Source organism: Desmodus rotundus, chromosome 9 (genome assembly GCF_022682495.2).
Source record: "Desmodus rotundus isolate HL8 chromosome 9, HLdesRot8A.1, whole genome shotgun sequence".
NCBI lineage: Eukaryota > Metazoa > Chordata > Mammalia > Chiroptera > Phyllostomidae > Desmodus > Desmodus rotundus.
In genome coordinates, this window is record NC_071395.1 from 51,299,778 (window position 1) to 51,315,938 (window position 16,161).

At 59.2% G+C, this 16,161-nt stretch overlaps 1 protein-coding gene across 5 annotated transcripts in view; it reads right to left on the minus strand.

The window, feature by feature from the left end:
- GFRA2 (GDNF family receptor alpha 2) overlaps positions 1 to 14,935 on the minus strand; it is an 85,937-nt gene extending 71,002 nt beyond the window's left edge. Inside the window, exons 1-4 of one of the 5 annotated variants that reach the window (XM_053911914.2) lie at positions 14,381 to 14,935; positions 13,351 to 13,753; positions 8,115 to 8,429; positions 2,475 to 2,558 (exon numbers count right to left, since the gene is read on the minus strand). In XM_053911914.2, the coding sequence (XP_053767889.1) occupies positions 2,475 to 2,558; positions 8,115 to 8,429; positions 13,351 to 13,390 (439 nt within the window). In that variant the 5' untranslated portion in view covers positions 13,391 to 13,753; positions 14,381 to 14,935. Of the gene's footprint in view, positions 1 to 2,474; positions 2,559 to 8,114; positions 8,430 to 13,350; positions 14,116 to 14,380 lie in introns of those variants that run through there. The other 4 variants (XM_053911912.2, XM_045195868.3, XM_053911913.2 and 1 more) reach the window with 4 other exon arrangements.
- Positions 14,936 to 16,161: the final 1,226 nt, after the last annotated feature.

Here is a 16,161-nt window from a genome sequence, read left to right on the forward strand (position 1 = left end):
TGGCGGGCATTTCGAACCTAGCAGGTGGGCGTGGGGGGGAAGGAACCTCCAGAGACAGAAAGGGGGAATCCTTTCTGTAATAATTTATCGTGAACCACCCCCTGCCTTGCTCTGCAACACCATGGCATTCCATCGCCTGGGTGCCCTGGTGCGGACAGGCTGGGGGTCATAGCTCCCAATGCCTGTCTCCTTTCTGCAGGAAGAAAACGTGAGGTCTGGAGCCAGAAGTGACCGGCCCAAGCCATCCAGCTGACGGGTGGCAGAGAAGGCCCTGGAAGCAGGCCGTCCAGCTCCCCACCAGCCTCCACTCTGCTGAGCCCACCCCAGCCTGCTTGGTTTCCTGGTGGCCAGGCCAGGGCCTCCTCACCAGCAGCACACCCAAGTTTCCCCAGGCAGAGCCGGCGCACAGGCACCCACTCCAGGGCTGCTGTGGGTGCAATGGGGCCAATGGGCGCGAGGAAGGGGCAGCTGTCATGGACCCCGAAGCCCTGCCTTCGCTGCGGGGAGTGGCCCCCGCGGCCCAGGCACCCAGGGCCATGCACGCCCAGTGCATCTGGGCAGCAGGTGAAGGAGCTGACCTAGCACCTGCAGGCCCAGTCATTTCCTCGTCTGTCTTGTTGACATGCTTATCCCACGGCACATCAAGTCCATTACATAAAGATTTTCTGCTAGGAAGACACTTCACGTGAGCCAGGGAAGCAGCAGGGGCGGACTGAAGTGGGGAGTCCTGACCTTCACCTTCAGGGAGTTCATCCCGAGGGCCCCCCTCCCACGCAGTGGAGCTGGGGTGGGGGGCTTGAACCTGAGTGGCTGGTGGGGAGGGAGATGGCTGCCTCTCCACCAGGACAGGGATGCCCTGGAGGGAACAAAAGCTGGGTCTCCGTTCGGCAAAAAAAAAAAAAAAAAAAAAGTAGGTATTACAGTGGCCTGTGGCCCTCCCAAACCCAACCCTGACAAAACTTTACTTCTTGACTTTCGCTATGGACTAAATCATGCCCCTCAAAGAGCTATAGCCCCCAGCGTGACTGTATTTGGAGAGGGCTTTCAGGAAGGAATTAAGATTAAAGGAGGCTATGAAGGCGGGGCTCTAATACGATAGGACTGTGGCCTTCTAAGAGCATTCTCTCTCTCCCCCACCCTCTCTCTCTCTCCTTCCCCCACCACCCTCCCCAACTCTCCTGTCCCACCCCACCCTGTGAGGACTCAGCGAGAAGGTGGCCATCTATAAGTCAGAGAGAGAGCTCTCACCAGAAACCAAACCCTGCTGGGCCTTGAACTTGAACTTCCAGCCTCCAGAACTGTGTAGACCAAGACAGTGTTTCTCTAGTTAGAATTAACTTTTCTCCTTTGGGAGTAGTAATGGGGAAAAAAGTTTGAGCAACATTGTGCTACAGAAGTCTTCATGTGAAAGGGCTTGGGGCTCACCAGAGCCTTCAGTCACAGTTTAGAGCTTCCTCTCTGGCAGCACGTGTGCCCCCAGGTGCTGTCTGGCGACATCTGGGGCTGTCCCAGCTTGTGAAGGGGGCGCTACTGGCATCGAGTGGCCAGAGGCCAGGGATGCTGCTCAGCATCCTACAATGCACAGGGCAGGCCATTCTCCCAAGAGACATACCCAGGCCACAGTATCAGTAGCGGTACCATTGACAAACCCTCGTTTAAAGCAAAAGAAACTTCAAAGGGCTTCACATCCTGCCACGAACCACCTGGAAGCCTGGGGCCTTGTACCCAGGGATCCCAGGGCACAAGCCCACCCTGCCACCTTTGAGCACCAGCGGCAGCTCCAGGAGGAGCTCACCCCCAGCCCCCACAGAGCAGTTCCAAGGCTGGAAGCCTCCCCCCAGGGCCCAGGCAGGGCACTGCCTGGGGCCCACTGGTCCCCCAGATGATGGCAGGGAGAACAAAGAACCAAAAAACCCATTGGGCTCCTACACACGGACCAGGACAAGCAACGCTAGAGTTCAACCTTGGCCTTCCCCCTCCCTGGGGCAGGCAGAGTGGGGTGCAAGGACAGAGCCCTCAGGGCAGAGAGGAAGCCGAGCAGAACGGGAGGCAGTGACACGAGTGCCGACGACCACAGCTGGCGCAACCCAGATGCCACCGCAGCAGGCCGGGCCCTCAGCAACCACTGGCTCACTCAGACCTCACGACAACCCACGGGGCAGCTGTGCTCCCCGTCGCACAGCTGGGGAAACTGAGGCACAAAGAGCCTGAAGAGCTGGAACGGAAAAGCTGGGGACCTGGGGAGAAGGACCCACTGGGGCGAGACAGGTGACAGAACAGGAGAGCGACCTCAGGTTTCAGATTCAAGCCCTGCTGCCCGGCAGGCGCGTGCCAGGCAGTCCCCACAAATGTTTCACTGCGCACGCAGCTGAGGGTCTGCTGATCTGAGGATCGCACACCTGAGCCAAGGCCAAGGCTCGATCCGCCCACCGGGCCCAGAGGAGAACCGGCGAGCCCAGCCCACACCCACTCACCTGAGAAGATTGAAGCAAGCCTGAAGATGTCCGAGAGGCGGGAGGTGACCGGCTCATAGGGCGAGGCCTCGTAAAACTCCTCACCTGGAAAAGACAGCATGGTCAGGCACAGGTGCCCCCTCCTGAAAGTGAGGGGCAGGTTATGTTGGGCATGTCACATGGATAAGTCATTCGCTCCAGCCAGAGTAGAAGGTCCCCCAGAGCAGGTCAGATAGCCCAGGAACTCGGCCATGACCTCCCAGTCTGACTTGCCCTGTTCTGAGGATTTCCAAATGCTCAAGGCACAGGGGAGGTGGCACCATAACAGCCCTGGGAAGGCCAGGTCCCATCCTTCAGCACAATGTCCTCACTTCACAATACAGGGCTTGCAGGTGGCCCAGAGAGGTGAAACGACCCGCCTGAGATGACACAGCTGCTCACGGCCGAGCTGCAGCTGGACTTGGCGCCCCGGCCCCCACTCCCGTGTTCTCTTCTATCACCCCAGGCTGACCCTGCCCAGGCCCCTGGAGGGAACACAAGATCCCTGTTTGCTTCCTGTCACTAAACCAGAAGAATCTGGCTGGAGGGCCAAGGGGCCTGTCAGCCTGGCCCCTCCCATACTGCTTCCCTATCTGCCCCACCACCTGCTGCTTCTCAGATGGTGGGCGCATCAGAGGCTCAGCGAAAAGAAAAGCAAGAGAGTGACGAAAGAGAAATGGCACAGGGCTGCCCCAGAGTCCCCCTACCACCTCATCAGACTCCCACCCCCTCTACTGAGGCCTCACAGGAAAGGAGCCGTCCTCCTGAGACTTCTCGGGAAGAAGCCGACGAGTAATCTCTCAGGCTGTCCATGTGAGGTGGGGGCAGGGACACAGTGATGACCCACAGCCTCACACAGTAACCTCCCACCCACCCAGGGCCCAGGTTGTGGGCAGGTACCTCCTTCCTAAGGGGACCCTGTGCAGGCGGCACCCACGGTGACCACCTGCAAGAGGGTGCCAGCCACGCAGACCTGGGGCCTGGGAATCCCTGTGAGGAGCTCGGTCAGCTGGTCCACAAGGCTACCCAGAGGCTAGGACTAGAGACAGAACCAGCCCCCTGCTGGTGCATGGGGCAAGGCCTCCTATCGAATAAAGTGGCAGACCCCCAGAAAAGGGTGCAGACCCCAGATGACGTGGGAAATGCATGCCCATGGAGAAACGGCCCCACCCTTCGCTCCACCTCCCAGAAGCAGCCCTCGGGCCCTGCAGCACCCAGCAGCACCCAGCACACAGCCTTGTGCACAGCGGGTGCCCACCTGGCATTTGCCGTCTGACCTGAGCCGAGCGTTACTCACCCCTTCGGGCCAGGCTCCAACCCCACCTTCCTGTGATCTGTGTCCTCCCTGCTGCCCACCAGCCCTGGGGAAACTCCGTGGTGGGGTTGCCAGCCAGTGCCAGTGGTTGAGGCCAAATAACATAAGATTGCAGAAGTATTTTTGAAATAAAAATGTTATACGGTGCTTTCCACAGGCCAGCACTACTGAAAGTGCTTTAGGTGCACTAACTCATTGACTCCTCTGCACTCACCGACAAGGCTGGCACCGTTAGTCTCCCTGTTTTACTGACAAGGAGCTGTGGCACAGAGACACTAAGTTACTTGCCCGAGTCCACACAGCTGGTAAGTGACAGAGCCAGGCTTCAGACCCAGACAGCTGGTGACAGGGTCCAAGTACCTAATCATCATGAATGCAGTCTCCAAAAACAAAGTGTCATTGAAACCAAACTGCTCTGAGACAAGTACTGCTGGGGTCTCAGTCCTCACAGGAGCGGCCTCTGCCCACTGGACTACTCATCCAGTGCAGGGCCTGTCCAGCAGGACTGCACCCGGTGCAGCTCCGTCCCTGGGTACGGATCAACCAGTGTGATTGGCTAGGGGGTTGCTGGGGGAAATAGCCCTCCCAGGACTGCCTGGGAGGGGTCCACACAATTTAGGTCATCAGAAGTCACCAGTAGAAACCCGAGGCTGGAGGCTGGTTACTCAGGCTCCGAGGCAGCCAGACTGAAGCCAAGTCAGGACATCAGGTGGCTGGGCCATGACCTGGGAGAGGACTCGTAGGAGAAGCCTTTGCTTTTCACATCTGAAGGACCAGGGTGACTTTAAACCTCACTGTCACTTTTAAGAAAGGGAAGAAACCTGGTCTCAAGTCCCCCATGCAGCCAAGAGCAACAGCTCCACCCTGTAAATACCAGCAGTGATAGTGGAGGTGACACAGAAGCCGGAGGCACCAGGGGGGTCCCAAGGCCCCAGGACCTCCCCAGAGCAGAGAAAGGGGCCAGGAAAAGCGTCAGAGCCACACCACGAGCCTGCTCTGTGCCCAGGGACACCACCCCTCCTCCCTGCACATGCGCTTCCCCACCAGAATGGGCGTGGGACTGAACAGCTCCAGGTCCTTGCAGCTGGGACTGTCTAGGCGCTCAGTCGGGGCCACAGTCCTCCCACACCAGCTCCCTCCACTTGCTGAGGGCTTCAGTCTCAGGCAGAGGGAGACAATGGGACCCAGTGTCCAGGGGCGTCTCACCACCAACAGAGGCCAGTCCTGCCGCCCGCCCCAGGGCCCAAGCCCGGTTATTAGATGTTGTTGGGAACTGGGAGGAAGTGCCGGGGGACCACGTCCCCCAGGCCTGGAACACTTAACTGTCAGGTAGATGCTCTTACTAACGGAACATTACCTGCTGGTCAAAGGCCTCCAGGCTGCCCCTGGTCAGCCCTCCGCAGAAACTACTCTGGCACCCAAGACCCGGGGGAGGGGCTTGTGGGACCCTGGGGGGCGGGGGCTGCAGGGGGAGGGTTTGAGGAATGAGAAAAGAAGGGGTCTGCTTTTCTAGAGTGGGCCTAGGGGAAGGTCTCCCAGCTTGTACACTGGATGGCACAGGGAGCAACCGTGGCTTCTTTACACCGTCACCCTCTGCAGCACACAGTAGGTGCTTAACAGATGTTTTGTTGAGTAAATGAACCAACAAACCAGCTCAAGATTTGGAACCCAGCCATCTCCTGCCAGGCATTCCTGGGTCTCAGGGACCTGGAAACCGCAGGGCAGCCGGCAACACAAACACACGTTATGCCTGCTCATTGTTATCCCTCGAGAACCTCGCTGCCCGGCGCTAGTCAGAAGGCCCTGGGCCCTCGGGGACATCAGGGGGAGCCCCTCATGTGGGAAGGTTCCCGGGCAACCCACGGCTCATCTGGCTGGCACTCCTGTCCCCTCCCCCGTGCACAATGCAGCACGCCCACCCCAGCCTGCTGCCCAGTCTCCCTTGGGTTGAAATGGAAGGACCCTGGAAAGAAAACCAGAAACCAAACAGCCCAGCTCACTGAATCAGGGACGTCAGTCCCCTGTGCCCAGAGACAGCCTGGGGCTCTCACAGGGAGCACGGTACCTGGGCCCCTCTCTCCGCTCACTTCTAGCTCTGGAACCTGAGGTCGCTAGAAATGGGAGGAGTGACCACCTGACTCATGAGGAATCCCTTTGTTATTAATGGTGGTAATACTATTAATAAACATACACACAGCTTTTTCTCTATTCGGGGCAGAGTGGAACCACCTTGGCCAGTGGTCAGGAGCACCACGCCATCCAGCCTCCACTCCTGATCCGTTCCCTCCTTCCTCCCAGCACCCGGAGTGGGGACTGCTCCTCTGCCCTCAGGGGCCCTGGACCCGCCCCTCCCCCTCCCAGGCACTGTCCACAGAGCACCCCTCTCTCCTTCATCTCAGCACCTCCATCACTACCGTCCTGCCTTGGAATTTAAGGTGCTCAACCTTCTCACATCTTAATTTTAAGCCGTTCTTTGTTCTTCTCCCCTCTTCACACCAAAATTCTGGAAGCTGCTGTCCACGTACATCATCCCCCACTCCCTGGCTTCCATTCACTCCCTACCCAGGCTTCAGCTCCCAGCAGCCCCCTAAGAAACTCACCCCAGGGCATCAAGGACCCTTTTCCACCCTCTTCTGCTGGACACTCCTTCCTCCTGAGGGTGAGCTCCGGCCCTGGTCTCCTGATACCCTGGCCTCTCCCCAAGCCTCCTCAGTCACCTTTGCAGCCCGCCCCACCATCTTCCTTGGCACATCTTTAAATGTCTCAGGTCCTGGGCTCTGTCTCCATGTTCCTCCCAAGGTGATGGCCCCCACTCCCTTGTACGTTGCCCCTCACAGGCCGATAGCAGTCCCTAAGCCTCTGCCACCTGAGCCACAGTGCTGCACACCCAGCTGTCTGTGGGGCATGGCCAATGAGCAGTACAGATTCACCATCCCCGTGCCCTCCCCCCACTCAAAACCTTTGCTGCTCGTGACCGACCCCACCACCCATCTGGTCTCCCGAGACAGAAACTGGGTGCCTTCCTTGACTCCACTCCCTTCACCAAGACCTGTGGGTTCTCCCTCCTGAAGGGCTCTTAGATCCTCCCCCTTTCCTGCCCCAGTGCTGGGTCAGCTACCGTGACACCTGGCCCATGTCACACAGTGCCTTCCAGTCTCCCGTCTGCTCTCTTCATGAACCACGGGGACGCTGTCCTGAAGCAAGCTCAAGGGCAGTGTCACTGAACACTGTTCAGGCGCCCTGCTGCCCCCAGACCACGTAACCCCCGCCTCTGCTCACCCCTACCCACTTCCAATGCCCCCTCTACGTACTGAGTTACCTGCGGGTCCACAAGCGATTTCGGCTCCCCCCCACACAGGCCTTTGCCTGGCCCTCCCTGCACCTCTCAAACTCTTCCCAGGGCCCTTCACCACATAAACTGAAGCTCACTCTTTAGTCCCAGCTGGGAGGCTGCCTCTTCCAGGAAGTCTCTCAAGATTTGGTAGAAAGGGGTCAGACGCCCCTCCTCAGTTTTACCACAGCACTCACACCCACAAATGACAGAAAGCCTTCACTTATCTGCACCCCCAGACTATGAGCTCCATGAAGGCAGAGGCTGCCCCAGCCTGTCCTCAACTGTTCCCACAATGCCTAACAGATGGTAAACTCTCGATAAACAGCTGCTCAATTAATAAATGGATGTCTGACCCAGGCGGCAACCCTCCTACCATATATGCAAAACCTCCACACTCCAGTCTGCAGGGAGGTGATATGGGGGAGGTAGTATCTTGAGGGGGGGTGGGGTGACAGGTCCTGCCTTGGGACTTGAGGGTAGGCTGTGGAGGGATATGGACCTGCTGCCCTCATGCCGCTCCAAGCCCTGTAGATGGTGCCCAGGCCAGCCATGGGGGGCCAGCCCTCACTCCGCGCCTAGGCGGGGGGAGTGGCAGGACTCATGTGCTCGAAGCTCATCTCTGTGTGCATACGGCTGGCCCTTCTCTCTCTTCTGGCCTCACTTCTCCATCTGCCTGGCACTCTTGGCTCACCTTCTCCTGTAACCACCTCACACAATCATAGGTCCTCCTGTCCCGGTTTACTTCCCATCCCACCCCCCCCATGGCCCCCCCACAGCTCCAGCCTTGCTCTCCTCCCACCACTAAGCCTTCTCTCCTCCTCTGCTACCCTCCTAGATCAGGAGGCTATTTCATCTGCGTTCCCATTCCCCCCAGCAGGGAGGGACAGAGTTGGCCAGTTCACTCCATCGCTGAGTCCTCCCTTGAACCTAGCCCCCCCCACACCACCACCACGGCCATCCCCACCAGGCTTACCCTCGGTCAGCCCCAGGTGGATGCTCCAGTAGATCTGCAGGCATTGCAGCTCCTTCTTCATGCCCCGCTTGCAGCGACAGTCATACAGTGGGCTCTCCTGCAGGACCTCCAGGGCCGCCTGGCACTCCTTGTTGGCCAGCATGGTGTTGCGGTCCCGGCCCGCCAGGCACTGCCGTAGCGTGCGGTAGCGGGAGCTGCAGTTGGATTCAGCCGCACACAGCTCATTGGCCCGGACGCAGTCCACTGGGGGGCGCCAGCTGTGCAGCTCCGGGCCCTGCAGGGAGGAAGGGCTGGCCAAAGAGCGGAGTGTCTCGTCTGGGTGGTGGGGAGGGAAGACAAGCATGAGTGAGGGCCCCCACAGTCTCACACACACATGCTGGGCTGAGGGGTGGGCCTTCCTGGAATCTCATACCCATTGACTCCAAAGCACATCAAGTTCTACTCCATGGCACCTCCCCAACAGAGCAGGTCAGAGGAAGGGCTGCTGGTCCCAAGACACCAACATCCCTCCTCAAACATCAAGGAGAACACAAGCTGCTCTTCTGCTCTGGCTCTATCAGGTTCTCTCTGGTTCCACCTTGTCACCCTCCAGCACCGGGCCCAGCCAGGAGGCCCTCAAGCAAGACCACAAACTGTTGAAGCCAGGAGGCCACAGAAGAATGTGATGGCCTCAGCAGAGAGCTGGGGACTGCAGGAGCTGCTGGGCTGTGCAGGGGGGATCACATTCATACCCCCCTGGGGGGGGGTGTCAGCTTCGGCTCCAGCCAGAGGCCCACCAAAGCACTAGTTAAGCCCTGAAAGCAGCAGGAAGTCATTTAACTTTCACAGCCTGTTAGGACATTAGACACCATGGAGTCCAGCCCCAACATTTTGCCCTGGGGAAACTGAGGCCCAAAGAAGAGAGATGACAACTCAAGGTCGCACACAGGCTGACAAGGCTCCTCAGACCCCTAGCCTATTCCTTCTGAGTTCTATGATTGAAAGAAAAAAAAAAAAATTTAGGAAAGAGAGAGAGAAGAAGGCTGGGAGACAAGCCGGCCCCTGAGGTCTGAGGTGTGCCAGGCCCCAGAACACGACCAGTCCAGTCTCACGGCAACCGAGACCTGAGACAGCACCTTGCAGGGGGCAGTTTCCACCCTGGCCCACCGAGGGAACTGCTTAAGCAAGCCGTTTCCTCTTTTTCTTTTCTTTCTCTGTCTGTCTGTCTCTCTCCTATTTCTTTTTCTCTTTCTTTCCTCTCCTCCCATCCTCCTCTGAAACCCTCTCCCCCTCTGTCTCTCCTTTCTTTTCTCCTTCCCAAAAGCCAAATAAGAAGTCCATTACAAAAGGGCAAGAGCGTCCTTCCTAGGCCTCATCTCACAAAGGGACCCAGCTTCTCCAAAAGTGAACAGGCAGGAATCTGATGCCCCCTCTTCTACCCATGGCCCCAGAGGGTCCAAACCCCCAGTCCTCTGGTTGGAGGGCATCAGGGAAGAAGATCCAGAGGTGAAGGGTGGGGAGAGGCCCACTTGAACCTTTCAGAATCAAGTTCCCAAAATGGTTTCATCCATCCGACATCTTCCTAGTCTCCCTGTCCTCTCCACGCCCCTCACTGCAGATCCTACCCCAGAAAAAGCCCCTACCATGGCCCAGAGCCAAGCCCTGAGGAGTGATCTGTAAGTCTTCCTCCACTCCATCCTTCCCCAAAACGTAACATGATCCTAGGCCAAAAGTCCCCTTCTCTTAATCCCCAAGCATCCCCCCCATCTCTACCCGGCACAGCCGGGTCTCCCTCCCTCTCCCCAGGAGGCCCTGTACAGGGGGGCAGCTACGGCAGGGAGACAGCGACACCTAGAGGCAGAGCGCTGCACGGATAGCAGGTCCCTCCTGGCAGAGCCAAGGAGGGGAAAGGATTACCTCCTAGAGGGACCAGGCCTACCCACACACCACAAAGAGGAGCAAGGGGTGGACCTGGAGTGGAGAAGGCCTCCAGGGCAAGAGCATCTGACACTTCCTTCGCCTGCTGATCATACTTCTGCTTCAGGACAGGAAGAGCTGAGGGCTGTGGCCAGGCAGAGACAGGCCGGAGAAGAAACCAGCATGAAAGTGTCGGCGCAGGCAGTGGGGCATCTGCTCATTTCCCAGCTTCAGCAAATTCTTAGGTCCTTGAGCAGGACTCAGTGCATCTGGGCCACTCAGGAGCAGCTGAGCTGACCTGGCCTCACTTGCACCTGCTGCCCCCACCTAGTCAGCCAGCCAGCCAGCTGGTGCTGAAGACCAAACCAGCCCCTGGCCTTCCACTGACTTTGATCACCCCAGCGTCCCCACAGGCCTCTCCCCTCCCACCTCGAATGTATCGGAGTAGACTGAGGAAGAGACACCCTCCGTAGGCTGGAGGATCAGGACATTGGCCCAGCGGACTGGGGCAATAAGGACACTCACCCTGCCAGCCCTACAGGTGGGATGTGGAGCCCCAGGGATGACCGTTACTGAATCCCGGCTCCTGTGCCGAAAGCAAGGCATCCCCCATCCTGCCAACTAGCACACAACAAGCTGGGAGACCCTCAGCAGAAGATGGGGTGTCCTCTCACCAAACTGCCCACCTGCTGCCTGTCCCTGACTCTCCCAGTTGACATCATGGCCCCAGAAGCAATCAAGTCCCGCCAGAGGAAGGAATCATGGCAACTCAGGGCCAAGAACTCTGGGGGGAAAAACAGTCAGAAAGCATCCTGCTGGCATTTCCAAGTTCCAGGTCAGGAGAAAACTCAGATCCTTCCAGGAAAGACATGTGGAACAGCTTCTGGAGACACTGGGGACTGAGAGACTACACAGAACTACAGCCGCTGCCCGGCATCGAGGGTCCCCGCCAGAGCTAAGATGCCAGTGCAAGTCGGTCCTGTGACCAGAACCCCCTCGGTGGCTTTCCCCATCTCGTTGTCTCCCTGGGCATGTCCACACTGGAGGGCAGGATGGCCGGGCCGGTAAGGCCTTCCCACCCCAGACCTCCCTCGGAACCTTGGGAGTGGCACGCTGAAGGCGTTGCTCTGGGAACATGCCCCATTGTGGCCCCGACCAAAGCTCCAGCAAAACCTCTCCCCCAAGTGGAATTTCCAACCAACTCCCACTGTGGGCTCCTTGACAGGAAAGGGGCCCTGGGGCTGAAGTTTCCTTAACACCACCCCACCCCTTTCCTCTTGGTTGGCCTAACCCGAGCTTTTCAATGGTCACTGGGTTAACCTCTCACCCAGTTTTGGAAAGGGGCTTCTCCCCGGAAGGGAACTGGAGGGCTCTGACCAAAGGGGCTGCTGCCTCTGCTTTCCCACTGTTCTCACCCCCTCCTCTCACCTCTCAGCCTCCAGGGTCGCAGACACCAGGGTGGGCAACTCTGACCAGCACGCCCTCTCATACTCACACATCCACACGTGCACCATGAGAAGGGAGTCAACTCTGCAGCCCCCTCAGCCCGCAGCACAGGGGTCAGGGCCTGCAGGTGACTGACCAGGACCCGTATCGCTCTCCTCCACTCCAGGACCTCAGAGGGTGCCCACGCCTGGGAGCCCTGGGGGCCTGGAGGACGTGCAGCTCAGCAGGTGCAACCTGACTGCTCTTCCACAAAACACACTTTCCTTTTCTTCTTGGCCCCAGAAAGCTGGGTTTTCAAACCCGTAGGAGAAAAGGTCAGGTTTTATAATGGCCCCTTCAGAATGAAGAGTCCACTTACAGAGGGCTGCAGGGAAGGGCTGCAGGACCTCAGTAGGCCCAGAGCACCTACCTCAGCCCCTCCTGCCCTGACTTTGGGCAGCGGGACAGTGAAGGCCACACCCTAGAGCAGGGTCAAGTCCCCTCGGGAACTCATGCCTGGGGAAGGGAAAGAAGAGGAGGCAGACAAAGGGCCCAGGGCCAACCCTGACTGAATTCAGGTTCTAATCAGAAGGCACCGGGACCACCCACATCTTTCTGAGACCAGCACCTACCTCCCCAGGCATCCCCTCTCCCCTTCTTCAGGAAGAACGGGCGGCACTCATGACCCAGCTGGGCAGCTGGGCTCACCAGAGCTACACAGCAGGCCAGGGGGGCAGGAATAACACTCACACTGAAGCAGATGTGATGCACACGCGTGCACGCGCACATATACACACACACCCCTCACCAGCTTCCTCTCTAGAGTACCTGCTCTGGGACAGCAAGCCCTGCCTGGGGATTCCCAGTCAGCACAGTCTTGCAAAAAACCCTCTTTCCCTCACCTCCACTTCCAGAATGCTCTCTCTATACCCACTTCCCAAGCAGCTGAGATGTCTCAGTCGGCAAGTGTGAGTGGGAAAGAGCCTGTCTAGAGCCAGGGGCACCAGGCAGGCCCTCCTGCCTGTCCTTGAGGGAGGGGGCTTACAGAATGAGGTGTGGTCTTTGTTCAGATCTGGTGTTTTCATCACCCCTCTCTCCTCCCTCACCCAAGGAAGCAAACTTTGGCCTCCTTCCCTTCTCTTCCCACCAGCTAGCTACAGGGTCCCCGCCCCCCAGAGGTGAGGAAGGAAAAGTGGTAAAAACTGTTCACAGCCCCTCACTCCTAATCACCCGTCAGGCTGGGCCTGGACAGCAAGGAGGGCGAAGAGTGGAGAGAAACTTGAAAAGCATTCCAGGTTGTGGAGCTGTGGGAAGGGGTTCAAGGAGTTGGAAACAGTGCATTTTCCAGAGATTGGCTGGTGGTGGGGGATGCCTGCCAGCGCTCCCCCCAAAAAAATGTCCAACAAGGAGCTTCTGGAGAAACCCGTGCCCTCCACCACAACCCACTCCGGGAGCCCACAAAGGTGGGACATGGACATTTCTCTCCCAACAATGAGCCCTTCTCCCCCCTCCCCTCCTCCAGATCAAGAGTTGGATTTTTTTTTCCCTTAAGTTGCTGCAGTTTAAACCCATTATTGTTAAGGAAATGAGTGCTATTATTGTGTGTGAGTCGCGAGTGTGCATGTGTGTGCATGCGTGTGTGCGGGGATGGCTTGGGTGTTCTAATAAGTCTCCTTCCCAACCCCCCCTGGTAACCAGACAGCCCGGGCTTGCGCCCGGCCCCGTTCGGCTGGCTGCGCCCAGGCTGGCTCGCTACGAGGCGCGCTCTTCCGGGGGTTGCCCAGCCAGTCTCCCCGGCGCCCCGCTCGCCCCCAGTGTCCCTGGCTGCTCGCAGGCACCCGAACGCGCCGCCCGCGCGGCCCCCCACCCCCTGGCTCCGCTGGCCGCACTGCCCTCGCCGCCCGCAGGTACTCACCTAGAAAGAAGAAGAAGCAGAAGGCGTTTGCCAAGATCATGTTAATAAATCCCACAGTTTTTGTTTTTGTTTTTTTGTCTTTCTCTTTCGGTTAAAAAAATAATAAAAACAGTAATAATAGCCAAGCAGTGATAATCAACCCCAAATCCAATGCAGAGATCCCAGCTAGTCCACCCGAGGAAGATCCTGAGTCCTGCGATTCTCGCCTCTGGCTGGAGGGGGTGGGGGAACGAGGGCGGTGGGCGCCTCTCGACGCCCCCCTGCCCACTCAAATCAAATACACGGGTGTATCTGTGGATGTCTGCTTCCCGGCCGACACCGGTCCTGCGCTCTGCCGTCCCTCCTCTGGTCCTGGAGTCTCGGGTCCCCGCGGGTCCGGTCCCCTGCGCTCCTCTGGAGGGGCCTGGGGAGGTGGAAGAGGCGACTGGATGGTGGAGGGTTGAAAGAAAGCAGCAAGGGTCGGGGTCAGAAAAAAACGCAAGTAGGAAAGCAATCCACCGACGAGAGGGAGCGCCAGGAAACAATCTAGCGGGAGCTTGGAGGACGAGAGACCGGAGTCGCTTCTTGCGCTCCTAGACGAAGGAAAAAATCAAAAAACCTTCTCCCGCTACCCCTTGGTCGGCTCACTTTTTTCTAATGGAATTCCGGTACCCGGTCTCGGCGCGCGTCCGTCTTCCACCCTCCACCTCTCGCTCCTCTCCCGGCTCTCGCTCTTTGCTCGCTCTCCCCAGCTCTCCCTCGCTCGACTCTCTCCCTCCCCTCTCCCTCTCTCCCGCTCCTCCCTCCGCCCGCCCCCTTCCCCCTTCGCGGCTCCCTCGCCGCGGCTCTCGCGCCCGCGCCCCTCTCCTCCGCCCCGGGCTCGGCGCTCGGGCTCCCAGGCGGCCGGCCGCGCGGGGCGCGGGCGCGCGGCGGAGCAGCGACACTCCGCAACGGCGGCGGTGGCGGCGTTGGCGGTGGCCGGCGGTGGCGCCGGCGCCGGGGAGCGCTGGCCGAGAGGAGAGCTCTGCCGCCAGCCCTTCCTCAGACTGACCTGCTGCCTGGGCCAGAAAGGAACCGGTTCCCCCGGCTGTGGCGCAAACCCCACGATGCCTCCTCACCCGCCTCTTTCCCCCAAGATGTCCCCCACCCTCCGTCGGCAGGCTGCGCTCTACAACCCCTATTGCCCCTGCCCCGCCCCCTCGGCCACCCGCAGGCTGAGCGGAGGCCAAAAGGTGTGGAGTATTGGGCACAGGAGCCGTCCTCGGGGCTGGGGGAGGGGCGCTAGAAAAACCCCATCTTGGTGGTCGGAGCCTAGGGAAAGGGCAGCACCCTCAGCGGACGAAGGTGTCCTTGGCAGGGAGATCGAAGTCAAGCGTCTCCCCAAAGGCGCCTAGGAAGGGAAGGACCCCCTTGGGCGCTGGCTGCCAGCGTCCCCGTGCAGCCAGCTGGCTCGGGTCTAGCCCCTCGCATGCGTACACGTGTGATCTCCACATGGAGCTCGAGAACTTTCCCTGCACGCCCGCGGCGCGCTCGCCCCTCGCACACCCATCGTTTCAGCCCTTTGAGACCCCTTCCTTACTGTCTCCCCTCCCCGGCGCGGGCAGAAGGCTGCCGAGCCCTGCCTCCGCGGCCCGCAAACCTGCCCGAACTGCGCCGGCGAGGTTAGGCGGGGGCTTGCGCCCCACCCCGGCGGGAGCGCCGGGAGACCGCCCAGGCCAGGACTCCGCGCCAAGCTCGAGAACCCTGGGGTGGCTCTCCCAAGGCAGCCGGCTGCTCCCCGCTTCCTAGGCTCCGGGCGGGGTCCCCTTCCCCCAGCCGGGATGGGGGCGATTGATCCATATGTCGATGGGCTTACCGGCGTGTTTTAGTCACGGAATTCACGCACAAACACCAAAAAGGAAGCGTCTGGCTGGGAAAGGGCTGAAGCAGAGGTAAGGTTTTTGGACACATTCTAGCAAGGAGGGCGAGGTGGTGGGGCTGTGGACACACGGGTGCACACACCCACGCACGCCGGGCACCCCAGTTTCACGCTGCCTCCTGACACAGCCTTACTACGTTAGCGCCGCCTGCTTCTCTCGGTTCTGCAGCTCCGCGCGCACCCTGCCCGTGTGCTGTGGTGGGGTAAGCGCAGTGCCTCGTAAACTTTCCGCCCTACCCAAAATGGATCTGAGCTCGATCCAAGGTGTAGTTGATGGTGCCTTTTAAGATGCATTTTTAAATGAACAAGACTGTGACAGCGAGTAAATGCTAGAAATCGACCTGGGTGTGGAGGGAGGGGTCACTCACGAAGCCACAGCCTTCACTAGTGGAAAAGCTAGAGGGAGCAATTTCCATCTTGCGGATTTAGGCGGGAACGCGGCTTCTCCAGGTTTGGAAGCGCAGAGCGAGGGTTTCTTCCGACTGCCTCTTCTCTATCGGCGCATCCTGGGGCGTGGCTCTCCTCTGTCCCAGGCCATTGAATGGTGTCCGGGAAAACGGGACCCTAGCCCACCAGTGATGGAACTAGGCCAATAGGGCATGGGGATCAGAGCTGGGGAGAGCCCCCTTCCGACTGCCCTTCTGTCGTTCCTCCCCAGTTCTGGGGAATGAGTCCACATCCAACAGGTCTCCTGGCTTCTTTCCAGACATTGGGTGACTGAAGGGAAGGGCTATGAAAATTCAGAAGAGTGTAGGTGAAAGGATTACAACCGGCAGGAGCTGTACTGCTGAGTAGTCTATGACCAGAGGCTGGGAGCCTGTCCTGCACACACTTCCTCCTTCCCCTCCTGCTGCCCAGCTGCCCTCCACCTCCCCCATATTTTGTACCCCAGGCAGCTCTTCCCTCTTCCAGGG